Genomic DNA, 27,005 nt, shown 5'->3' with positions numbered 1-27,005 from the left:
ATTTAAGGACTCTGGGTAATTAAAACAAATTATTAGAGGTAAAAAATTAGGTGTCAACAACAATAATTAGGACTATATAGTAAAATTATCATTCTATTTTTGGCTCCTTAATAGGCGTATCAAGTCAATACATGACAAGTAAAAATGGATGAAAGGAGTAATAATTTAAAATATTTGAAAAACATATAAAAGGATCGTAGTCAAAGAATTTATTTGATTCTCAAAATTCAAAAAATTCCACATAAATTAGGAAGAAGTGAGTAACTATAATTTTACGTAATCTTAGTTCGATTTTTAGTTAAAATTGAATATAAATCGAATTTTTAATATTTTCATGAACACTCTTGCACAAACATGTCAGCACTGCGAGGGACTCCTGCACTTGCCACTACAACATAAGACATCTATAGCTATGAAATCTAAGTTATGAATTTAAAATTCGTAGCTATTACCTAGTAATAGCCACAAAAATTCAAACTTCATGGTTATTTACAAAATCGTAAAATTTCTTAGCTACGAAATTCAAATTGACAAAGCTAATTCCTTATTTTTGCTATAATTTCTAACAATCGTGGCAATAATTACCTAAATAGCTACAACTTTATTGCTATAACAAAATTTTGTAGCTGATCATAAGTTTTCGCCACGGCATAAAAGTTAACTTAGCCATAACAATCTTTTAGCTACAATAAATTATTTGAAATTAAATATTGTAGCTAAATAAATATGTTTGCTTCAAGTTATAAAACTCGTGGCAATAGTTAAATGATATAGCCACAAATTGTTTGCTACAGTAAAATTTTGTAGCTAATCATAAATTTTTGTCATGCCATAAAGTTATTGTAGCAATAGTAACTTTTTAGCCACAATAAATTATTTGAAACAAAATATTCTAGCTAAATGAATATTTCTACTTCAAGTTATAAAAAATTGTGGCAATAATTAAATGATATAACCAAACATTTTTTGCTAAAGTAAAATTTCGTGGCTAATTATTACATTTTATTATAAAAAAAAATGAATTTGTAGCTAAACATACATAAAATTTCCACGCAAATGAGAACATGGACATGTATTTATTTCCATAGCAAAAAAGTATGGATTTTTAGCTATGAATATGGATTTTTAGCTATGAACTTTTGAATTTGTAGCTAGACATATACTCTTATAATTGTCACGTATCAAGAACATGGCTATAAATTTTGAATTTCCGTAGCAAATGAAGATTCTTTTTAGCTATAATGCAATTTATTTCATGGCTAAAGACATGGATTCTTAGCTGTAATAAGGAATTATTTGTAGCAAATACCTTGATTCACAGCTATGAATTTTTTAATTCGTAACTAAATATGAGTACTATTGCCACGAAACTAAGCTATAAAAATAGCCATAAAATTTGAGTTTTGTGGCAAACAAATTAAATCTTTTGCTACAATACTAGACCTTGTGGCTACAATACGAAGATAACTACAAATTTTATTAGTCGTGGCAAAAGAATAAAATCACTTGCTATAAGTATATTTTTCAAGCGTAAATGTTCTACCATCGCAAGCCTACAACACAAAAAAAAAAAAACTCGTGGCAATAAGTACATGTCCTTAGCCACGAATTACGAAAGTTAGTGCCTAACTTTTAACTACGCTACATTTCCATTATGAATGTTATGAAAAAAAAATTTATATCTAAAGAGTTTATCCACGGAATTTTTTATATTTAGCTACAATATATTTTGTAGCAATATATGCCTTAGTGTTGTGGTGTGCGTTTGCATCATGTTTGTCTTGGAATGCAAGGACGAATAGTCTAGAAGAGCATAATATTAAATGAATATCTCACGGCTACAAAACCAACCACGATGATACGACAATGGTCCAATTAAAGAAAAAGGAATAGAACAGAAAGCAAACTGTGATTGGTTTTGGGTGAAAGGTATCTTGAGCGATCCAAAGATCAAAGCTAAATTGAATAAAAAGCCTCATTTTCTTATTATTATTATTATTATTTTTTTTTTTTTTTTTTTATTTTTTTTGAATAAAGAAAGAAGTCACTCGTGAACTTTAATCTAGGAAATGAATACGTGTAGCTGCCAAGTGCATCAACGTATGCGGCAAGCAGGCTGAATCTCATTTGCCTGTTTTCTCCTAACCAAAAACCATTAAGCTAACCCAAGGCTAGCTCCCAGTATTTGCATGTCAATTTGCAGTACATTGCGTTTATTGGGTGAGCCAATTCTAGGGGAACGATGGCAATCACCAATTCACCATTTAGTTTTTTTTTTAGATTACGAGTCGCTCCGTTAAATTCATGTGATATACTTTTTTTTTTTTTTAGTTTGTAAAAAAGAATGATACATTTTTATTTTTAGAGATATTTTAATTCAAAACTTTTTTTTTATCCTTAATGAAATGATTTCCAATCACACAATTATGACTTGTTTTAGATCACAAATTTCAAAGTATTCCGATACTTTTTAAATGCGTGTCTAGTCAAACTATATCACATAAATTAGGACGAAAAAGAATAAAACGTAAAGGTTTTCGACAATAAATACGAACATATCGCAAGGTTTTTTCTTCTTCTATGGTGAAAAAATTGGCCTAGGGTAAATCCCTTTTAAGTGATTCACCCTCTTGAGACATATTTGGTTTTTTGTTTGATTCTCGGTGAATATAATCATTCCATATCGCATTGACAAACGATAAAAATATATTTGTTACAGTAAAGGTTCACATCCAAACACATCTGTTAAAAATAAAAAAAAATTGTCTAGGTACACATCATGTAGAAATGTAAAGGAGAACAATTGCTACTACCACACTTTCTTAAGGTTTACATTTACTTGACGAAAAACAATGGAAAGGGGTTAAAAATGTCACTCAATTATGGGCTGATAAAACAAGTCCACCCTTCGCTTGAATTTGATACTAAATACTCCATGTTTCGTTAGTGGATTGGTTCAAATTTGCCCGTCAACTATGAGAAATAAAAAAAATTTAGTCTTTATTTGAATTTGTTTATAAATGTATGTTACAGTTGAAAAACTGCTGATGCGTGCAACGTCAATTCCTAGTCCTCTATTTTGATTTTTCGTTTGACAGAAACTTTCCCTAGTCCTTGGAATCTCTTTTTGAAAATACAAATAAATATCTTTTCATTTACTAAAACTCAAGTCAACCTTTTTCTAGTCCCTTCTAAGTAAACGTTTGGCTATGAAAAAACTAAATATTTTTTATTTTATTTGGAATTTTGAAGTTGTACTTGTGTTTTGTTTAAATTTTTGTAAAAAAATGTTTAGTTGTTAAATGTACTAAACATAAAAAAAAGTAAAAACAGAATTTTAAACATTGTCATAATTCCACATATAAGAAATTGTATCTAAAATTTTCACGATCAAATACTAATTTTTAAATAAAACAAAAAAATATTTCAGAAAAAATGAAAAATTCTCATGGCCGGGTAATAAAACATTATTCAACTATGGAAACGATTTTCCACTAACCTTCCCTTAGACCACCGCCCCGTGGAATACTAAAACCGACACCAGCAAAACAAAATCTCAAATCCGCCCCCTGTTTTTTCTCCTAAACAATTTCTTTTCCTCTCATATAAAATCCAAGAAAATTACCCAAAGTAGCCATACTCATCAATCATCATTCATTTCCACCACTTTCTCAAACACTCAAACAGTACTCATGGATGCAAAGATCGGTTCAATTGACACGTGTCCACCCACTCACAACGACGTAGGCTGTTTACCCTCCACTAACGCCGTTACAATCCACACCCCAACCATCCCATTCAACTCACCAGACTCCACTTTAGGCCGTCACTTAGCACGCCGTTTAGTCCAAGTAGGCGTAACCGACATATTCGGTGTGCCGGGTGACTTCAACCTAACATTACTAGATCACCTTATAGCTGAACCAGGACTTAAATTCATTGGTTGTTGTAATGAATTAAATGCTGGATATGCTGCTGATGGTTATGCTAGATCACGGGGTGTTGGTGCGTGTGTTGTGACATTCACTGTTGGTGGATTAAGTGTGTTAAATGCTATTGCTGGTGCTTATAGTGAGAATCTGCCTTTGATTTGTATTGTTGGTGGACCTAATTCTAATGATTATGGGACTAATAGAGTGCTTCATCATACTATTGGGTTGCCCGATTTTAGTCAAGAACTTCGTTGCTTTCAAACTGTCACTTGTTACCAGGTAAAATCTTAGCTTGTTACAAGTTTGGGTATTTTTGATTTGAGTGAAATGGGTCGTAATAGAGCAAAGTTGATTTGAATGTTTGGTATTGACTATTGGATTGATTGAATGAGTATAATCTTTTTAGGGGAAGTTATAGCCAATTCGGCCATCTAGTTACAAAATGTGTACACAGCCTAGTTTACAGAATAGGTACACAGTATGTAGGTAGTGTATACTTTGTTCTAAATATACAGATAATATACATACCTATACATATAATATACTCCCTTCGTCTCAATTTACGGGATACTTAAAATTTGAAGCTAAACTGAATTAGATTAACTTAAAATTTTAGATTAAAATTTATATATTTAAAAGCTACATGAAAAGTACTATAAGTTGCAAGTTTCTCATATTAATTTTGTGAAGAAATACATCTTAAAAGGTTGGTCAATGTTCATGAAGTTTGAATCTCGGGAAGCGAAAAATGTCATATAAATTGGGACATTGAGACAGAGGGAGTACTTCGCATTTGAATGAAATGGGTCGTAATAGAGAAAAATTGATATAAATGTTTGGTATTGAAGACTAGTTGATTGGTGGATTGATGAGTATAATCTTTTTAGGGAAAGTTACGGCCAAATACCATTCGGACATCTAGTTTACAAAATATGTACACAGTGTATAGTTAGTGTATAATTCGACCATGTTGGTAAGCTAGATGTGCCAAAGGGTACATTAAGTTTCCATCTTTTTATTTATAAGTTTTTGTGTTTTGGGTTTTCAGGCTGTGGTGAATAACTTAGAGGATGCACACGAAATGATTGATACAGCAATATCTACGTCGCTGAAAGAGAGTAAGCCGGTTTATATAAGCGTAAGCTGTAACTTGCCAGGGATTCCACACCCAACTTTTAGTCGTGAACCTGTTCCATTTTGCATCTCTCCCAGGTATGTATATTTTAGAATTTCATTTTTTTCACTTAATATGCTCTGTTTTCCACATGTATGTTGGGGTCTTTTGTATGAAGGAAATTACTCCTTCCAGTTCATTTTGAATGACAACATAAAATCTGACTACGCAGAAACTTTAAGATGTTAATTTAATTTGATTTGTGTGTTTTATCGGTGGAAAATATTTAGTTTAAAATGTCCTATCCAAATTCATCTTTGAATACGGTAAGGCATGCGTCATTGGTTAAATCCATTAAGGGGCTTTGGTAAACTCCAATCTAGTGTTCATATCGTACGAGTTGTACAATGGAATGTCATCAAGCTTTTAAATGTCTTTAAATAAAAGGGTATCATATAGGAGTAGATTGTTTTAGAATTACAACAGCGTCATATAAGTTGTGAGTTGTGACATATGAGCATCTTCTTTGGTGTTTGTTCTGTTTTGCAATTAATGTGGTCTAAGTTGTTTACTTGTATGGTTTCTTTTCCTGGTATTAGATTGAGTAACAAGATGGGTTTGGAAGCAGCAGTGGAGGCAGCTGCAGAGTTCTTAAACAAAGCTGTGAAACCAGTCATTGTGGGAGGACCAAAATTGCGCGCCGCAAAGGCATCTGATGCATTTGTTGAATTAGCGAACGCAAGTGGATATGCTGTTGCAGTGATGCCATCTGCTAAGGGGATGGTTCCAGAACACCACCCTCGTTTCATTGGAACTTATTGGGGTGCAGTGAGCACGGCCTTCTGCGCTGAAATTGTGGAATCTGCTGATGCTTACTTGTTTGCTGGACCTATTTTTAATGACTATAGCTCTGTTGGGTATTCTCTGCTTCTCAAGAAAGAGAAAGCGATCATTGTCCAGCCAGATCGCGTGACTATTGCGAATGGGCCTGCATTTGGTTGTGTCCTAATGAAGGATTTCCTTTCGGCATTGGCCAAGAGGCTAAAGCACAACCCTACTGCACACGAGAATTATCGAAGGATTTATGTTCCTGAGGGACATCCTCTCAAGTGTGAGCCTAAAGAGGCATTGAGAGTCAATGTTCTCTTTGAACACATTCAGAGGATGCTGTCTGGTGACACTGCTGTGATTGCTGAGACAGGGGATTCATGGTTCAATTGCCAGAAGCTTAAACTGCCCGAGGGATGCGGGTAAGCTCAAAAATAACAACGTGAAATGCCAAGTATTTCGTGTGTAATGCCTTCCGTGTTCATCATAATGACTTGTTATTCTTTGGCTTTCTTTCAGGTATGAGTTCCAAATGCAGTATGGATCTATTGGTTGGTCTGTTGGGGCAACTCTTGGTTATGCACAAGCAGCACAAGAAAAGAGGGTGATTGCTTTCATCGGTGATGGTAGCTTTCAGGTAATAAGATGGGATATTTACATTTTTACCGCTTAAAAAAACAATAGCCAACAAATTATAGGTTTTGTATATTAAGTATAAATATACATATTATATACATATAATATACATAATCGATGTATATGTGTTTGTTTATTTGGCTAGCGAGCCGTAATTGATTTCAAATGAAAAAAATTCCAAAAACAATTGTGCTGTGAACTGAATTCGACACAATGAATTGGTTGTGTTTATCAATTCCATCGTGGTCTAATCATTCTGTATGGCAAAATACTCGCAGGTGACTGCTCAGGATATATCAACGATGCTAGGATGCGGGCAGAGGACTATCATCTTCTTGATAAACAATGGTGGTTACACAATTGAAGTTGAGATCCACGACGGACCTTACAATGTTATCAAGAACTGGAATTACACTGGACTCGTCGATGCAATCCACAACGGGGATGGAAAATGTTGGACAGCAAAGGTGAGGAATTTCGCTACCATTGGTTGAGTTACAAGATTTCAACTAAAGTAATTTTATTTCATCGGTGCTTGCATTCTTGTGTAGGTTCGTTGTGAAGATGAGCTTGTGGAAGCAATTGAAACAGCAACTGGAGCCAAGAAAGACTGCCTGTGCTTCATTGAAGTGATTGTTCACAAGGATGACACCAGCAAAGAGCTGCTTGAATGGGGTTCTAGAGTCTCCGCAGCTAATAGTCGTCCACCAAATCCACAGTAAAATTTCTGAATGTTCATAGCAAATTTCAGGTCACTGCGTAACTGTTCTGCGAGTTGGCAAGTTCCCACGTTATTTCTCATTTGCAGTTTCTAGTAGTTCGTATCACGTGAGGATATTCTGCTAGTGTTGCCTGTTCATAAGATTGTCAATTTTGGGAATGTTGTCTCTCTTCTTTTAACAAAGTTTTTGTTTAACATGATGCCTTCTATGAAGCTTTGCGACCTTGTTATGTGATAATAATGATCTGGGTGAACACAAAGTATGGCTATATGAGTTCTACTTTGTTATGTTACTGTGTAACCATATATTCAATTAAACTACATTTCGTTGATTTATTAGGATTTGAAACGAACCGAAATCATATTTTAATCTTACGCAGAACTCAAACCAAATTGTAATCAATCTTAATTGCTCCTTCTGTTCCAGTTTATATGACGTTTTACGTTTCTCGAGAGTCAACTGAAATATACTTAAAGCTAAAATTGATTAGATTAGCTCAATATTTTAAAATTAAAATCTAGATTTAAAAAATTATATAATATTTTTTAAAATGTTGGTTAAGTTCACATAGTTTGAATCTCGAGAGCGAAAAACGCCACATATATTAGTAGGACGGAGGGAGTGTTAAAGTTACTACTCGCATTTGTTTGTGGTTTGAAACTATATGTTCCTATCCCTAACAATGCTAGTTTAATTATAGGGAAAAGGGTCAAATATACCCCTTTATTTTAGTTTATTAGTCAACTTTATCTTCTTTTAGCGAAAATGGGCAAATATACCCTTCTCCCCTTAGTGAAAGTGGTCAAATATATCCCTCACGTTAATAAAGTGTATACTTGTATCCTTAAGTGGATGAAAATGCTCAATTCAACTATAATTAACCATTTAATTAAAAATACACATGCCACAAAAGTTGACCCGTCCCGACCCATCAACAAATAATTTCACCCCACCCCAAGTCGTGGTATTAATCGCTAGGTGATACTTAACATAATCTTATTTCAACTTTAAGTCGATATTTAATATAAAAATGTTTTGTGTTCTGTGGTTTCTTTAACACTTGTACTGCAACATTTCCCAATAAAGAAAATATGACATTCATTTTAAGGCTGTAAAGCTAGCCTAGTCCATTTGATTGCTTCTGGTATTATTAGTTCATATTTTTTGCAAAAAACAAACCATAAAAATTTGTGTGGCTAGAAATCGTTTCATTAAGGGTAAATAGGTAAATTTAAAGTTGTATTATCACTAAATATAAGAAACGTATCATTCTTTTATGGATTGACTAAAAAGAAAAAAGTGTCACATAAATTGAGACGGATAGAGTAAAACATCATGATTAGGACCGGACATTGGGTTCCATAGATAATATTGGTAGGAATTCGGTAAGGAAATTGAAGTAAAACAAGGAATAAGTAAACTTATAATACAAAAGCTCCACTTGTAACTTATCAAAATGTGTCAAGACCGAATCTCATATTTGTCTTATGAGGTCCTAATTTTGAAAGGTTTGAAATCCAAACAATGTTGATGTCTAATGTTGTTTGATCTTTCTCAAATTTCTTTTACGCGTGGGGGTGGTTGAGGTGCCTTTAATTATAGTCTCCAACAAGACAAACCCTCAATTTGGTTCCTCTATAATTTAATTTTTTCTATTGACTGGAGTCATGCATGTGGAAGTCTCTCTAATTAATATTCTTCTTTCCTCTTTGGTCTTTCGACAGTGCAAATTTAAGAAGTGTTATGATCAATGACGAAATCAGTAATTTTAATAAGAAAATTTGAAAAATGTAAAATTGCACAAGGAGTGAATACATATACTGAGCGAATATGTATACTTGGCTATCAAGAGGATTCAAAAATTTATATTTACTAAAGTAACTACTCCATCCTTCCTATATTAACTGTCGTTTTAGTATTTTTTTCACTTCTTTAAGAAAATTAATATATAAAATATGATTTACCAAATTGCCTTTATTTAAAACAATCAATTACAATACTTGATCTCCTTTTTCATTTTCCCAATTGTTCCTAATTAGTGTGCTTTCTCTCTATTTCTCCTTCTTTCCATTTTCCGAAGTTCCATGTATGAATACCAAAAGATGAAATTTATTTATTTATTCATGAAGAATAAAAAGTATCAATCTCAAAAGAAAATATGATGTTCATGTTAAGGCTGTAAAGCTAGCCTAGTCTATTTGATTGCTTCTTTGTATTATTAGTTCATATTTTTTGCATAAAACAAATTTCGAAATTTGTGTAGCTAGAAATTATTTCATTAAGGCTACATATGTAAATTTAAAGTTAGATTATTACTAAATATAAAAAGGTATCATTTTTTTCTGGACTGACTAAAAAGAAAAGAGTGTCACATAAATTGAGACGGAGAGAGTAACACATTATGATTAGGACAGGATATGGGGTTGCGCAGATAATATTGGCAGGCAGTCAGTAAGAAAATTAAAGGAAAACGAGGATTAAGCAACTTATAATACAACAACTCCGCTTACAATTTATCAAAATGTGTCAAGACTGAATCCCATCTTTGTCTTATGAGGTCCTAATTTCAAAAGGTTTGAAGTTCATACAATGTTGATATCTAACGATGTTTGATGTTTCTGAAATTTCTTTTACGTGTGGGGTGCCTGGTTGAGGTGCCTTTAATTAGTCTCCAACAAGACAAACCTTCAATTTTGTTCCTCTATAGTTTTTTCCTATTGACTAGGGTCGTCCATGTGGAAGTCCCTCTCTAATTAATATAAAGTCTCTCTCTAATTAATATTCTTCTTCCCTCTTTGGTCTTTTGATAGATTCAATAGTCTTACGACATCTATGTTGAAATTTAAGGAGTGTCATGATCAGTGACGAAATCAGTAATTTTCAGAAGAAAATTCGAAAAATGTAAAATTGCTCAAAGAATATATATATATATATATGTGTGTGTGTGCGCGCACGTGTAGTAAAGTGACTATGTATATTTTGCTTTCAAGAGGATTCAACAATTTATATAAACTAAATTAACTACTCCGTCTATCCTACTTTAACTGTTGTTTTAGCACTTTTCATTCTTTAAGAAAAATAATAAATACAAAATATAATTTACTAAATTGCCTCTATTTAAAAACAATAAATTGCAATATTTGATCTCCTTTTTCATTTTCCCAATTGTTCCAATTTGGTGTACTTTCTCTCTATTTCTCCTTCTTTTCATTTTCCAAGGTTCCATATAGGGATACCAAAAGATAAAATTCATTTATTTATTTCATGAAAAATAAAAAGTATTAATCAATAAAGAAAATATGATATTCATTTTAAAGGATGTAAAGCTGGCCTAGTCCATTTGATTGCTTCTTTGTATATTTAGTTCATTTTTTTGCCAAAAACAAATCATAAAAATTTGTGTGGCTAGAAATCATTTTATTAAAGGTAAGTAGGTAAATTTCAAGTTGAATTATTACTAAATATAGAAATTTATCATTCTTTTTTGGACTAATTAAAAAGGAAAGAGTGTCACATAAATTGAAATGGATGCATTAAAACATTATGATTAGGACCGGACATGGGTTCCATAGATAATGTTGGTAGGCATTTGGTAAGGAAATTGAAGTAAAACAAGGAATAAGCAACTTATAATACAAAAGCTCCAGCACTTACAATTTATCAAAATGTGTCAAGACCGAATCTCATATTTGTCTTATGAGGTCCTAATTTCGAAAGGTGAAGTCCAAACAATATTGATGTCATGTTTGATGTTTCTAAAAAAAAAATTTATGCGTGGGGTGGTTGAAGTGCCTTTAATTATTCTCCACCAAGATAAACTCTCAATTTGGTTTCTCTGTAGTTTTTTCTATTGACTTGACTTGTATGTGTGGATGTCTCTATCTAATTAATATTCTTCTTTCTTCTTTGGTCTTTCAGCAGATTTAACAGTCTTACTACATCTATGTGGAAATTTAAGAAGTGTCACAATCAGTGACGAAATCAGTAATTTTAATAAGAAAATTCGAAAAATGTAAAATTTCACAGAGAGTGAATACATATACTAGCGTGCATATGTATACTTGGCTGTCAAGAGGATTAAACAATTTATACATACTAAAATAACTACTCCGTCTGCCCTATTCAAATTGTCGTTTTAGCACTTTTCACTTCTTGAAGAAAATAATAAATAGAAAATATAATTTACTAAATTGCCTCAATTTAAAAACAATCAATTAGAATATTTTGATCTCCTTTTTCATTTTCCCAGTTATTCCTATTTGGTGTGCTTTCTCTCTATTTCTCTTTCTTTCTATTTTCCATGGTTCCATATATGGTTACCAAAAGATAAAATTCATTTATTTATTTCATGAAAAATAAAAGTATTAATAACAAAATGAATTTAGAATATTCATTTTAAGGCTCTAAAACTAGCCTAGTTCATTTGATTTCTTCTTTGTATTATTAGTTCGAATTTTTGCCAAATCAGGGCTAATCCTTATTTGAAGGAATTTATTTGGTGTCAAAATTTTAGGAGACCATATTTAGGACTGATAGGCTAAAGTGGAAATATATTTTCATCATTTTGAGTGTTGACCATAATTTAGGAAACATTTAATTAAATAAATCCCAACCTTTGATATTTAAACGAGGTAAGTATCACATATCCACGTAGAAATTTGAGGGAATTGAAAGAGTCCAGTGAAAGGCACCACAAAGATTAATTAAATTCATGGCTGCTCCACTTTTGATTTTTCAGAAGATCAAGACAGTTTTTCCAGTGAGGTCCTACTTCAGACATTTCAGTCCAAAATTTGATTAATCTTTTACGTGTGAGGTGGGTTAATTTAGGACTGCATATTTAGTAGCCGTTTAGCCATAAAAATTATTCACTTTTTTTCGATTTTTTTTTCACTTTTTTTTACTTTTAGTGGGCGTTTGGCCATAAAAATTATTCACTTTTTTACGGAAATTTTTTTCACTTTTTTACTTTTAGCGTTTGGCCATAAAAATTATTCATTTTTTTCCGGAGTTATATTCCGAAATACTTAAAACAAGAAAAACTTGTTTTTCAAAAAATTTCCACTTTTTTCACTTTTTTACACTACATTTCACCAAAAACTACAATTTCAAAAACTACGGCCAAACACAACTCCAATTCCAACTCCAACTTTTTTTTTTTTTCAAATAACGTTTGGCCGACGTGTATATTAGGAGTATCTTTGACAACTCCGGAGTTGTATTCCGGAATAAAAAACAAGAAAAACTTGTTTTTCAAAAATTTTTCACTTTTTTTACTTTTTTACATTATATATTCACCAAAAACTACAATTTCAAAAATTATGGCCAAACACAACTCCAACTCCAAAAATTCTAAAAAAAATGAATTTATTTTTGACATTTATGGCCAAACAGCACCTAAATAATTAATCTGTACTGTACTTAGTTTTCTATTGACTTGAGTGGACACTTAAGTCTTTCTACTTTTCCTTTTTCTCCTTGGTGGGGCCTAAGCAAGTTGAACTGATGGCTTTCTTGAACACTAATGGAGAAAAGGACCAAAATAGTACATTATCTTTGAATTTTTTAAAATCGTACATATTTTTTCACATGGAGCACTAATAGTACATTAGACGTTTGGCACATAAATAAATATCTTTTTAAAAATATAACGGAAAAGGGCAAAAATGCTCCTGAACTTTTAGAAAAGATATAAAAATACCCTTTTATTCATCTATTTTGCTAAAACTACCCCTCAATTCAACTTTTTGGCTGATTTATGTCCTTAGACTAACGGACGACAAATTTTTTTTTTCAAAATCAAAAAACTGATTTTTATAAAAATTATTAAATTTTTTATGGAAAAAAAAAAAAAAACCGAAAACTCACTTTTTTTAAATCTTTTATCAGTTTTGCACATTTTACTTAAAAAACAATCAGTTTTTCGCATTTAAAATTGAATTTTCAAAAAAAAAATGGGGTTTCCACCAAAAAAAAGTTTTCCAAATTTAAAAAAATTCCACATGTTTTAATGAAAATCTTCATATATATATATATATATATATATAAGGCTTAAAAAAAAAAATGGGGTTTGAAAATTTTTTTCCTTATTCTACAAATACACCATTTTTCCTTTAAAAAAATAAATCAATTTTTCAGTAATAAAATCTGTGTAATTTAAATATATTTTTTAAAAAAAAAATTAGTGTTGTCCGTTAGTCAAAGGGAATAAATGAGCCTGTTGAATTGAGGGGTTTTTTCAGAAAATAGATGAATAAAGGGTACATACCTTTTCTAAAAGTCTTTCTACTTTTTGTTCTTTTTCTCCTAAAAAATGGGAGTTTGACTAAGCAAGTTGAACTGATGGCTTTCTTGAACACAAATGACACTATCTTTCTCAAAAATTTACTTTGTCTGAATTAACTGTAGCTTGTTATGTGTGGGATTTGCTTGTGCTCTTAGTGGAGTAGTATTTTTCTCTTCTTTTCTCCACTTGCTCGATTGGGATTGGAACGCCATATTCAAGTATGAATTATAAGCCCTTGTTTTGTACGAGGGATAAGACATAAATAATTTTGGAATTAAATTTGAGATGAGTTTATTTCACGTTTGTTTAGGATAAAATCACGTAATTACTAATCCCTGGATTAGTCATCCTGAGATTACAGTGTTAATTTTATCCCCGTTGGGAATGGGATACTAATTTCAGGATAACTAATCCCCGAATAATTAATCTTCGATAACTTGTTCCCCAACCAAATGACCCCTAAAGTAGGTGTGTATCAAGAAAACCAACAAACCGCACCAAACTAACAATCTCAGTTAAACTGGAAAAGAAATCCGATTAATGGTTTGGTTTGACTTGGTTTGATATTTGAAGCCATAATTAGTTTGGTTTGGTTTTAACTAAAAAAAGTCAAACCGAACCAAACCAACCCAACAATACATGTATACAATTTTAAAAAAAAAAAATTATACATGAAGGTATTTATTTGTAATGTAATTTATAAAATATTTCTCAAACTTGTTTATGGTTTTTGTCTATTAACATATTATTTCAAGCTTGAACTTATAATTCTAAATGGTCCAATAAGTTTATAGCTCAAAGATATTAGTAACTCAAATAAAGTCCAACATCAAAACCAAATTAATACTAATGCTAACAAAAGAAATTCAATTCTAACACTAGAAATGACAATAATCTTGGATATCTATTCTTTAGTTTGTATTCATTTAAGAATGAAAATGCATAACTTAATTTTATTTTTCTTAATATTTAGTCAGTCATGTGATTAATACTTATTAGTCGTACTTATTTTATCATGACTTAGCACTTTTAGATTATGATCATTTTCATTATGGCTTATTAATTAGCAATATCTCTTTTATGCGATTTCATTATTTTTGTTGTTGAATATTTTAGTACAATGTCATTATTCATCTCACATTTTGTTATTTTCTTAAAAAATTACCTTAATTAGATAATTGTATCTTACTAACACTAAAGAAATATTTGAAGCACAAGTTATATGTCTTGTATGAAAACTTTATCGGAAAACCCGAGAAAACCAAAAAATCCGAGGTTGAGAAACCCGACTTTTCGTATAACTTTAAAACTGAAAATAGTTCCATTTCTTATAACCGAGACATGTAGCTCATCGATATTAGTTCCATTTCGTAGAAGAAAAAAATTATGCGTTATAGAACTTACTACTCCGTCCGTCCCAATTTATATGAGGGCGTTTGACTTGGCACGAAATTTAAGGAAAAAAAGGAATAGTTTTTAATCTTGTGGTCTAAAACAAGCCAACAAAAATTTTGTGGCCGGAAATCATTTCATTAAGGTAAAAGGAATATTTTAAAGTTAAGTTGTTTATAATTATCGAAAGGTATCATTCTTTTTGGGAAAAAGGAAAGAGTGTCATATAAATTGGGATGAATGAAGTCGTATTTAACAATTAATGTCACCGAGGGGCAATTTTGGAACATTACATAATTTTGCCATTTAAATCAACTTTCGTTACAAAAAAAAAAAAAAAAAAAAAAAAGAGAGGTAAACGTAATATCTCAAAACACAATAAAGGTGTGTGTTACAAAGACAAATTTAGAGGGAGGTCTCTGAAATTTCCCAATTATAAACTCTATATGTTTTCCAGTGTTCCCCATTTTTCTCGTCTAGGCCATGAATACGGCATTTAAGAGTGGCTGAAAAATTTATCTTGGTAATTTTTCTTTCAAGTCAGCGACCAAGTCCCGCTTATTCTCTTTTAATCAAGAAATCCACGATATGGTCAGTAACTCACGGTCTAAAATTCGACAAAAAATGGGTTCGTCCGTCTATATACTTCTCTACCTAAACATCTAGCTTTCATCTGTAGCTAAATTTGAACCTGTGACATGCATCGAATTCACACATCAAGCACTATGCTCTTACCCCTAGAACAAAACCCTAGGGCCGACTTGGTATGTAATCCTAGTGAATTTAACGGGCCTGCTGGACTAGAAGCTTCTCAAGCTCAAGCGCTTTACTTTCTAGTTACAGACCAACGTCCGGGGCTAACATAAGATCCGTGTAATGACCTCTGAGTCATTAATAATAAATTAGACTAGAAACGACATCGTTTGGTCTTTTAATTAATCAACTCATTAACGAAATTAGGGGCATCATTTAAAAGTTAGTTAAGTGATCGTGCGGCTCAAACTAGAAGAGAATGGAGGGTGCAGATTGCTTGATGGAGCCAAGTATAAGTACTCCCAAAATACAGATGAGGAAAATGTGAAAATTTGGTAAATCTCTCACCCTTATATCGTGTTCTTCTTCTCTCCTAACACCCCAATTTCTTTTCTCTCTCTCTGTTCTAAATTCCCTTCTTCCCAACCAATTATGTTACTTCGTATCTTCTCTAAGTGACTGGAAACCATTATCAAGTTATAGATCGTGTTTTAAGCTTCAATTTGCTTTCCATTTCAGTTATGTTATCTAATGGAGCTGGAATGGCTGAGTTGATTAATTGGGCTGAATTAGTAGTTGTTATAGTCTATTTTAGTCGAACTATTAGAATTTGGGTTGTATTGAGTACTGTGACTGAGTTTATTGAAATTTTGAGATTATTAAGTTGTAATTTGACTATTGAATGCATTGAGTATTGTGGAGGTGACTAATTAGTTGATAAATCTATCTCGAGTCTACTACAATCCGCTCAAAAACCTACTAGTTTAGGTAAATATCTAAATGTGTTCTTGGAGAAGTCATTTTTGTTGGAGAAACTATGCGTTCTTGGATTTGCGCCAAAGGCTCCAAATGGCTTAGACTTAACTAGGTTGAAAAACGACGTACAACCTTATGAGGAATGTCATTCTGCAGAATATATGATTCATTCTCCTTTAAGTTCTTTATTCAGGAGTGGTGTAGCTAACGAGACCAATGCAATTATTATATATCTCTTGGCATCCTTTACGTGTGATATTAAAAGAAGTGAAAACTGTTTTTTATAAAAGCATCCACATTTACATAAAAGTCGATCTCTCCATATTCTCTCTCTTAGTTTTCGTGGATGGTCGTTGGATTGCCTATCTTGTGAGCGCTAGATTAGACCATTTCTTTTAGAAAGTGCCACTTATTTTGGAACGGTCTAAAATGGAAAATAAGACACTTAAATTGGAACGGATGGAGTTATAATATAATAGCTAAAATGGAAAATAGGACACTTAAATTGGAACGGATGGAGTTATAATATAATAGCAGAGAAAAAGAGAGAGAGGATCATAAAAGAGATTAACCCTTTTCGATCTTTTCTACATGAAAAAAAAATGCTAGACCAAATGTAAAGAAGCCTTAGTTGAATGGATTCTGCAAAGAAGTACAATTAATCATGTTGATCTCCTGTATAGAAGGGAGGTTGTCCAACTCTGCAATCTTGACTAATTTTTTGCAATTTTCAAGTGAAACTTATTCAAGACATTCCTAGGAACTGATTTTAGTCATCTCCCATCTTCATTTAATCAAATCGTAATGATCCATCACCGCAATAAGGATGTAACTTTACCTTGTTTGTCTAAATATAACAGATGAACCCCTATCTTCTTTACTGTAATTTCTGTACCCCACTCACTAATTTGTATCTTGTCTCCAGCTTTGATCTGCCCATAAAAAGGTGTCTGTAAGGAAGATATGTATTGTAGACATGATAGCTCTACATTTCCACCAGGTATTGCACGATCATAAGGCCAGTAGTAGCTTCTTGAAGACTCATTTTTAGCAAAACTAAAGCCGCCTGGAGAGACTGTTTTGACAAACTTGCGAGCACACCAGGCAATCATTCCTAAAAACTGATGCTCCTTATTATATGTGGGCGGCATAGTAAAGCAGATAGATGAAGTTGTTACTTGATTTCTGCACCATTCTGGAACCTCTTTGCATTGGGGATAAATATTTAACCCCTGCTTCATCACACGAATTGATACAAGATTATTAATATGATAGCAGAGAGAGATAGATAGATAGATAGATAGATAGATAGATAGAGAGAGAGAGAGAGAGAGAGAGAGAGAGAGAGAGAGAGAGAGAGAGAGAGAGAGAGAGAGAGAGAGAGAGAGACTAACCCGATTTCGATCTTTTCTGCATGGAAATGCTAGGGCACGTGCACTAAAGAAGCCTTCATTGAATGGATTCGGCAGAGAGCTACAATTAAGCATGTTGAGCTCCTCTATATAAACTGGGAGATTGTCCAACTCTGTAATCTTAACCAAGTTCTTGCAATTTACAAGTTCAAATTTCTTAAGATTTTCTAACTTAGATACTGATGGGAGTGTTTGAAGATTCTCACAGTCACTTAATTTCAAGGTCTCCAAGCATCCTAACTTAGAAAAGTCAAACGGTAGACACTGGAAATTGTTGCCACTCAAATCTAAAGAAAGTAAGGAGGATAAACTCCCAATATCCCTAGGAATATCTTCCTCAGACAAACGACAATATGTAATGCTTAATTGCGAAATAGAAGTTGACAAGGATTGTACGTGATGGACTCTTCTTCGAGAAAAACTCCTGTTTGCCTCTTCATTTTGACCTCCCACTTCCAAAATTACAAGATCTCTTAGCAGTTCAACAGATCCAGGCAATTGTTTTATACCTGTATAAAGTGCCAAAAGTTTTTTTAGACTTTGCATCTCTCCAAGGTCAACTGGCAGTGCATGTATAGATGAGCAGCTTCCAATGTTTAAGTTTTCAAGGGATTTTAGCTGACATATGCTGTGCGGAAGATTCGTAAGCTTTTTGCAACCATTCAAATCTAGATCAATTAGTCTGTCTAAATTTCCAATTGATTGATGGATCTCCTTCAGACTTGAGCAACCACGAAGCCGCAAAGTCTCAAGGCTTTGTGAACCACTGAAGTTTGGTGTTCTTTTAAGGTGCTTGCAATAAGAGAGATCCAGATTCTTCAAACTTTTACAATGCTACAATCAAATAAAATATACTTTCAAGTTAGATTTTCTTTCACCAGTTGCAATACTAATACATTATACATATGAAACTGTAAATTTGAGTAACAAACCTTCAAATTCAATCCAAATTCTTGGATATTACTCTCTTTCATATCCAGAACTACTAGTTTCTCAGCTGGAAATTTTGATGGTATACACTTTAAAGGACATTTTAGCCAAGAAAACCATCTGAGCTCCTTGGACAACAGCTCAAAATCTCCACTAATATGTAATTCATCAATTATAAGCACCCTAAGATTTTTCATTTTCTTAAATGCTTTGGTGCTTAAGCTCACTCCACTTAATGCCTGTCCTTCCACCTTCAGTACTTCTACCTTTTCAGAACCCTGATTTGGTGAAAAAGAAAAGCTCCTTAAGATCATGTTATGTCCCAGAAATTAAGAGAGAAAATACTTTATACAAACTGAAGGGCAAACAAAGTGAATACATTTTCCCTCATGGAAAATGAATTTACACATCAGAGGATGTAAAAAATGTAAAATTGCTCAAAAAGCAAGATAAGACTCTTCAAATATTAGCTAACAGCATTAAGTAAGAAAAATAAAAAGATTAACAAAGAGGACAACTAACATCAAGATACCTGATAGTATAGTATGAGACACCTGGTACCAATTTAGATATAAATTAGACTATATTTAAAGAATATTCGTATATATAGTTCTAAAAGTAATAACATCAACGCTGATCTTCATTAAATATCGTATACAAAATAAACAGAAGATAAAATAGGTGAATTTTCTCTGGTAATTTTTCATTTTTATGAGTTATTTAGACTTAGCAAATGCTCATCTCTAGTTTACATGGGTTGGCAAAACACTAGAAATAACTTACTAACCAAATGAACTGAATTCTTGTGGTGACAATAGAAATTATAAGTAATAGAAGATTAAAATGAAACAAAGAATGTATAACCAAGAAAAAGATAAAGATTTTACTAACTTTATTTCCTTGTAGAACGTCATGGACTGCTTGTGGGCTAAACAATCTGCTTCGTTTTCCGGGGTCTCGGGGTGATTCCATGCGAATGATTTCTCTTCCCATATCTCGGACTAGATCATGCATCACTAACTGATACATATCCCTTTGGAGCAAGCATTTTCTTACCAAAGTTGAAATTGCACTTTCAGAATGAAAACCACATGCATTTAATGTTTTGGTAACTTCATCCTTGTAAAACCCATGAAAAATGCACGCAATATCAAGGAAAACACTCTGAGTATCATCATCAAGTCCATCAAAGCTTATCTTGAGAATCTCATGGATATCACTATGAGGAATTGCTTTTAGCTTTTCAAATTCAAATCTCCATTCTTCTGCGCATCTTCCTTGCAAATGTGACCCCAATGTTGCAAGAGCTAATGGTAGACCACTAGAATATTTGATTATGTCTTGCGCCAACTCAACATAATCTTGTGGTGGAAAAAGATGGTTAAAAGCATGCAAACTAAAAAGTTGCACAGCTTCATTGTCATTTAATAGTTTGGCCTCATATCTCTCGTTTGCTCTAAGCCCACATAGCAAATGCTTGTCTCGGGTTGTAATAATTATGAGACTACCTGAACCAAACCAACTTCGATCTCTTGCTAAGGCATGCAATTGTCTCATGTGGTCCAAATCATCAAGAACTATTAGAACCTTTTTTGACTCAAATCTTGTTTTGATTAGTTTGATGCCTTCAGCAACATTGTTAATTTCAAAATCCTTATTTTTGAGAATTTGACAAAGAAGTTTCTGTTGCAGCTTGACCAGACCATTAGATGGTGCTTCAGCTTCTGATCTAACATTCGATAAGAAGCAACTACCATCGAAGTGTCGAAATATTCGATTGTAGATAGCTTTTGCCAGAGTTGTTTTCCCTATTCCACCAACACCATACATACCAACCATGTGAACTTCATCTTCACATTCATTTTGCAACAACAAATCTATCTCTTTGACACGAGTATCTAGTCCAACTGGGTGCCAAGCAATATCCAGAGGTGTCTGGTTGAGCTCTTGTAGGACTTGTTCAATAATATTCTCCATAAATTTAAATTCATACCTAAATTTTTTTAGCAATAAGAAAACAATATAATATCAACAATAACTAATAATGGGGAAAAAAAACTTTCGCGTAACATAGATTATATATATGCGTTTGCTTCACAATGTATAAAGTAGGATCAAGAAACCGTACCCGTTAGCAACATTTTGCAAATCCCATCCAGATAAATTTGCAGCTTCAGTAAGTGCAGCTGTCCACTTCTCCGTTCTTTCAGTCCCAAATCGTTCCTTGTGTTCAGCCAAAGCTTCACCAAAGCACCCTGTTTGCTTGCGCACTTGAGAAGGATCAATATCATAGAAAATAGGGAAAACTACTTCCTTTAACTTATGTTTGCATTCAAGAATCTTAACAAGTTCATCAAGACACCAACTAGAGGAAGCATAATTTCTTGAGAAAACAACAATTGAAATCCTAGACTCTTCAATTGATTTCTCTAGCTCCCTTGAAATCACCTCGCCCTTTCTCAACTCCTCATCATCTATGAAGGTATTAACTCCAACTTGACACAATCTGGAATAAAGATGACCAGTGAAGGTTTTTCGGGTATCTTCACCTCTGAAACTCAAAAATACATCATAGTTCCAATGGGGTGAGTGAGAGAACTGGGAAGCAGATGAATCTCCCTGAATAATACATTGAGTATCCATTGGATGAAATGTTTGATGAGATGCAAGAATGGTTGGATGTTTAGCTGATCACTGAAGCTGGTATATATATAGCTGCATAGCTTATGGTTTCAACGTGGAGGGAAAGATTGACCCATTCAACCCAATAGTTAATACTCCCTGTGTTCCCAATTTATACGGCGGTTTTACTATTTAGGGAGTCACACTGTTCTTTCTTTAACTACAAATTGGTTTGGAGTCGAGTGCTAATACTTGCTCCAGAACTGCATGAATCAGGGGTGGCTAGATGATAAAAAAAAGCAATGCTTGGGGCCCAAATTTTTTTGGGGCCTCATTTTTCCTTAAAGATGTATTTTATATATATTTCATCCGTTTCAATTTATGCCCCATTTCATACAATATTTAAGAAAGAGTGAAGACTTTTGAAATTTGTGGTTCAAAATAAGTCTTGAATATTTGTGTGTTGTAAATCATTTCATAAAGTGAATTTTTTTCAAATTAAGAAAGAGGTCGTTCATTTTATATATATGTTTACATAAATTGAAACAGAGGGAGTATATAATAGTTGCCTCAACAGAAATAAGTTTTTCAAAATTAAAATTGAGAAAATCTTACGTAAGATCAACAATGTCTCAAGATAGATTGAATGAATTAGCTATATTATCAATTGAAAATGAATTATTAGAACAAATCGATTATAAAATAATAATTAATGACTTCGAATCTAAAAAAGCTAGAGAAGTAGACTTTAAATCAAATTATATATGACGATTTTCCTTTGAAAAAGAATAGGGCATCTCTCTGAAGCTTGGCTTTAGGCCCCCAATGTTGTTGAGACGGCCCTGACTGTAATCCTCTTAAATTCTTTGCTATATCGTGAATTACTATTGTGATTATGTTGACTTATGAGTAGTATTTTTCACGTAGTTTTCAAATATATAAATTTTGTCATAAAGTACTCTAAAAATCTATGTTTGAATTCAAGTAAAAAATTAATTGTTTTACCCTCGTACTCCAAACCAACTAGGGCTGACATAAATATCGAAAACCAAAAAACCGGACTGAACCGAATTAATTCGGTTCTACGGTTCGATTACTGTTCTTTTTTCTAAAAGTTCAGTGTTCGATTATGGGGTTCCAATTTCCGATATTTCGGTTTAACTGAACTTTTACAAAATGAACAGTTGAATAGGATCACGAGTGTTTGTCATCATCTTGCAATTTGGAATATGTACATATAGATAGCTCATAGCTTTTGTCATTTTTACCAAGTTTGAATATGACTATGAGGCTGCAGAATTAAAAAATTATTGCTATCATGAACAATGAAATGGAACAGAGTAGTGCTATCATGAACAATGAAATGGAACACGGTAGTAGAATAAAAAGAAACCCATTAGTTAGCTTTCTTAGTTTTTCTTTTAGTTCAAATTATTTGTTTTCTTTTAAATTGTTCCAAAATCGTAGTATTAACTCGTGGTGCAATAAGATTACATACCACAAATTGTAAGCCTGTGCTGAAACTATGTTAGACAAGAAATGAAAATGAGAAGTGAATGAAGCCCTTTTGAATTAAATTTATGTGAACCTATTACTATTTGGAGAGCCTATGAGATGCTTCTTTGACCACATTTTCCTTATATTTTTTCTAAATTATTTGATTTATGAATTATCATGACTTATAGTACTTTTTATGTAATTTCTAAATATATAAATTTTATTTTTATAAACTCGAAAAATCTATGTCAAAATTCACGGTCAAAGTTATAAAGTTTGACCCTCGTACTCCAAAAAAGTTCACACAAATTGAAACGGAGAGAGTAGCTTTTTTTGGACTAAAAATATTAAGTAGCCTATTTTTAATTTAAAAAGGGTCATTTGGGCGATTGCCCCTCAAAGGCACTGGTCTTTAATTTTTGTCTTTCGCCTAATACCATGAGATTTGAGATTCGAACCCCGGCTCAGTAACAAAAAATAAAATAAATCGCAAGCCAGAGTTTCATAGCAAAGTTAGGCCTATTCGGGCCAAAGTTAGACCTTAAGGCAGAATTTTGCAAAATTTCAACTGAATGAAAAAAAAAATTGGCCTTAATGCAAACCTCTACCTTAAGGTAGAGTTTGAGGCAAAACTTAGTCATGCGAATCCAAACTCTACCTTGTGATTTTTTTTAAAAAAATTTTACTATGGGGGGTTTGAACCCGGAACCAAGAAATTTTTAGCGAAGGGCAAAAATTAAAGACCGCCAATTTTTGGGGCAAAAATTAAAGATCAGTGCCTTTGAGGGGCATTCTGCACAAAAAAAAAAAAAGAATAAAAAGTAGCTCATTTTACAAGAAGAAAAATGCCCATTAACCAGGCCCATACTGAAAATAATCGAACAGAAGAATCAAACGCCCACCCCTATTCCAAACCCCCTCATATGTAAATTGAGATGGAAGTAGTAATTCAAAACTTAACAGTTACAGTGAGTCAAAGTCTTTGCTGGAAAAATGAGACGAGACAAAAGACAAGTTACCCAACTTCCACAACTTTATAGCCGCCACAACACCAACCACAAAATTCTTGATTAGTACAGTACCATTGTGGTGCCTATGTTTCTAAGTGTAATTACTCTCTCCATATATAGGGTGTTTAACTAGGCACGGTATTTAAAAAAATATTATGGTCTAGAGCAAGCCAAATAAATTTACATAGCTACAAATCATTTTATTATAGTAAAATGGAGAAAAGGACATAAATGGTCCCTTAACTATGAGAGTAGGTTCAAAATAGTCTCTTAACCTTAACGGTTTTGGTCCTTAAGTTTGCCATAAGTTAACAAAAATGGTCCCTTAACTATGAGAGTTGGTTAAAAATAGTCCCTTAAGTATGGACTCAACAGTTTTGGTCCTTTAAGTTCGCCAAAAGTTAACATTTTTAGTCTCCGACAAAATATTCATCGAATTCTATTTGTTAGATTTGACGAGAACTATAAAAAAATAGGAAAAAAATAGCGAGAACTCACATTTAGAGGTACACATTATTAAAGAAACAGCCAAATACCTCGGGACAAAATCGATGGCCGTCAGTCGGTAATAGGAAAAAATTGAGGAAAAACCTACAGACTTGATAATGTCAAAAAATGATGTCTCGGAACATAAAGACCGACGGATTCTGTCTATTAAAATCGAGGGAGTCCATCGGCTAAGTAAAATACACTAGACTTGTTTTTACTAAAAACCCGTTATAAAATAAATACTTCCATTGTAGTGATTCTTTTGTTTTTTAAAAAAATCAGAGCATTTTTCCTCAAAAATAACCGACCGACGTCCATTGTTTTTCGCAAAAAACAATCAAAATTAAAAGAAAATTTAAAAATAGTGTCCCTTGATTTTATCCATTGGTTTCCGTCCATCGTTTTTTTCGCTTGTTTTTAGTAGTGACAACTTTTGTAGTTCTACTATTTCTAATTGATTTCTCAAGTCTAGTGTATTTTACTTAGCTAATGGACTCCCTTGGTTTTAATCGACAAAGTTTGTCAGTCTATGTATTCCGACACACTTTTTTTTTGACATTATCAAGTCTGTTGGTTTTTTCCTTGGATTTTCGCTATAACGGACTAACATCCGTCGGTTTTGTCTCGAGGTATTTGATCTTTTCTTTAGTGATGTGTACCTCTAAATGTGAGTTCTCGCTAATATTTTTTTTTTTTTTCATAGTTCTCGTCAAATCTAACAAACAGAGTTCGATGAATATTTTGTCGGAGACTAAAAGTGTTAACTTTTGGCGAACTTAAAGGACCAAAAATGTTAAGCGCATACTTAAGGGACTATTTTTAACCAACTCTCATAGTTAAGGGATCATTTTTGTTAACTCGTGGCAAATTTAAAGAACCAAAACTATTAAGTGCATAGTTAAGGGACTATTTTGAACCTGCTGTCATAATTAAGGGACTATTTATGTCTTTTTCTCAGCAAAGCAATCTAGATTACTATATATTTTTTTATATTTTATTATTATAGAAATGAAAGTTGGTGTACGAGCACAGCTCTACTCTGTTGTACCAAAAGTAATAGAAACTGTACAAAGGAAATTGCAGAGGTAATTTGATCATTTTCTTAAAAAAGTTGTGATGTACCAGCACGTGTCCTTGTAGCCCCTAACCTGCTGCCTCTTTTCTAATAATTTTGTTCTGTTTTTTTTTGCTCGATCCTTTTGAAGCTCACATGGACGGGAGAGAGAATGGAGCAACAATTTCTTTATTTCATGGATAAATTTTCTGGGTTTAACTTCAAAATAGTTGCCTAAAGTATATTTCTTTTGCAGTATATTTCTTTTGCTGATTGTCCAAACTTTGAAGTTTTATTTTCTCATGGATGTGAATAAAAAAATTTCTTTGCTTTTTTAATTCACTAGTTTCTGGACACGTGCGTTGCCCGTGTATTCCATGCTAATTAGTATAAACGTTTTAAAATGATAGAAATAATATTAGAATGTTTGCAATAAGTTAAACGGAATTTGAGGGAAAATATGCAAGCTCAACCTAATGGATCATAATTTTCTTATCATAATAATTTCTTTATTGTGAAATGATTTTATGCTTAACTAACATTAGCACTGCACGGACTATCTTATTTCTTAAAGAGTTTCTTGGCAACTGCTATCTTCGAGGCTCATATAAGGTTTTGTGCTCTGCCAAAATAAAAAAGAATTTTTTACCAATGTATATCAAGAAGCCTTGGCCTTCGCTACTCAAATTCTCAATAGTCACCAGCTTGCTGAAATCAACGTTGAATTGGGATGAGCCTTTTAATATAATAACACCAATATGCTGATATAATCAAATGTTCATAATATCCAGTATTATACAGTAATTTATTTAAACAGAACACAAGAAAGTTATTGAAAAAATGATTTGGACTCGCACATTAATGATGTTAGCTATTTTTTATTTTATCTAGATCCGTTTTAGGATCTAGAAATTTTTGACTATTTTCTTTTACTTTGAGTTCTTGCTTACAATAGAGACAATTTCTAACTTAAAATTGTACTTGCTTATAAGCTGAACATATACTTGCCTATTTAATTTTTTGACTTATAATGCGTCATGATTTTATCGGTGGCAACTATGGTTCATCACATTGTTTTAGCTATGGTAATTTTTTCTTTAACTTTTCCTGCTATCCTACGTTTGAGAACCCTGTTAAAGGAGTAAGGATAGCAAAGGATCTCTAAATTAAAACAACAAGAACAACTACATCTCTATCAATAAAGAGGGAAGAGGGTAAGGGTCTTAGGGCGAAAACAATAGGAGTTATGGACCAAAAATTAGAAAAGAAGAAGTATTAAATCCTCTTGACTGAGAATAAATTTACAATCTAAAGAATGACCAAACTGAGCTAGCTAGACGATCCATATACAGCACAATCCACAACATTCTTATGTCGTTTCGATTAGGAGACAACAGCTTTCCAATATTGTCGACTCTCTTCCATAGCTCTATATGCGTTATTTCAAGAATTAGTTCAAAAGTAGTAGCACATTTCTACTAACCACACCCGTAAAAAAAAAAAAAAAGATAAAATAATGTAAAGAGAACAAATTAAAGATCATCATAAAATCAAAAAGGGCAAAAAAATGAA

At 32.6% G+C, this 27,005-nt stretch overlaps 2 protein-coding genes and 1 long non-coding RNA gene across 4 annotated transcripts; 2 read left to right on the top strand and 1 right to left on the bottom strand.

The window, feature by feature from the left end:
- Positions 1–3,612: 3,612 nt before the first annotated feature.
- Positions 3,613–7,519, top strand: LOC132049962 (pyruvate decarboxylase 1-like). Its single transcript, XM_059440951.1, has 6 exons — positions 3,613–4,211; positions 4,981–5,144; positions 5,646–6,296; positions 6,394–6,511; positions 6,789–6,977; positions 7,062–7,519. Exons 1-6 carry the CDS (start codon positions 3,693–3,695, stop codon positions 7,230–7,232), a joined length of 1,812 nt encoding a protein of 603 aa, XP_059296934.1. The 5' UTR covers positions 3,613–3,692; the 3' UTR covers positions 7,233–7,519.
- Positions 7,520–15,613: 8,094 nt separating this feature from the next.
- On the top strand, positions 15,614–16,663 carry LOC132049961 (uncharacterized). The gene is made up of 2 exons (XR_009413196.1): positions 15,614–15,998; positions 16,183–16,663. It is a non-coding gene; the product is annotated as an uncharacterized LOC132049961 (long non-coding RNA).
- Positions 16,664–16,904: 241 nt separating this feature from the next.
- LOC132049960 (disease resistance protein Roq1-like) lies at positions 16,905–21,637 on the bottom strand. Of its 2 annotated transcripts, XM_059440950.1 has the most exons (5): positions 20,890–21,635; positions 19,653–20,754; positions 18,764–19,039; positions 17,814–18,665; positions 16,905–17,651 (listed from the first exon to the last, which is right to left on the bottom strand). In XM_059440950.1, exons 1-5 carry the CDS (start codon positions 21,402–21,404, stop codon positions 17,232–17,234), a joined length of 3,165 nt encoding a protein of 1,054 aa, XP_059296933.1. In that variant the 5' UTR covers positions 21,405–21,635; the 3' UTR covers positions 16,905–17,231. The 2 variants fall into 2 exon arrangements, with proteins under 2 accessions (XP_059296933.1, XP_059296932.1); XM_059440949.1 differs by having other exon boundaries at positions 16,905–18,665; positions 20,890–21,637.
- Between the last annotated feature and the right edge of the window lie 5,368 nt (positions 21,638–27,005).

Source organism: Lycium ferocissimum, chromosome 3, assembly GCF_029784015.1.
Source record: "Lycium ferocissimum isolate CSIRO_LF1 chromosome 3, AGI_CSIRO_Lferr_CH_V1, whole genome shotgun sequence".
Lineage (NCBI taxonomy): Eukaryota > Viridiplantae > Streptophyta > Magnoliopsida > Solanales > Solanaceae > Lycium > Lycium ferocissimum.
The sequence above is the reverse complement of the archived record's forward strand: the minus strand, read 5'-3'. Positions and strand labels throughout refer to the sequence as shown.

Excerpts from the sequence above, each read along its gene's own strand:
- LOC132049962 (XM_059440951.1), top strand. The coding sequence starts at position 3,693 with ATGGATGCAAAGATCGGTTCAATTGACACGTGTCCACCCACTCACAAC. Across the intron at positions 6,297-6,393 it reads AAACTGCCCGAGGGATGCGG|GTATGAGTTCCAAATGCAGT; the intron begins GTAAGCTCAAAA and ends GCTTTCTTTCAG. Across the intron at positions 6,512-6,788 it reads TCGGTGATGGTAGCTTTCAG|GTGACTGCTCAGGATATATC; the intron begins GTAATAAGATGG and ends AAATACTCGCAG.
- LOC132049960 (XM_059440949.1), bottom strand. The coding sequence starts at position 21,404 with ATGGATACTCAATGTATTATTCAGGGAGATTCATCTGCTTCCCAGTTC. Across the intron at positions 20,755-20,889 it reads TTGCAAAATGTTGCTAACGG|GTATGAATTTAAATTTATGG; the intron begins GTACGGTTTCTT and ends AAAAAAATTTAG. Across the intron at positions 18,666-18,763 it reads AATTTGGATTGAATTTGAAG|CATTGTAAAAGTTTGAAGAA; the intron begins GTTTGTTACTCA and ends ATTTGATTGTAG.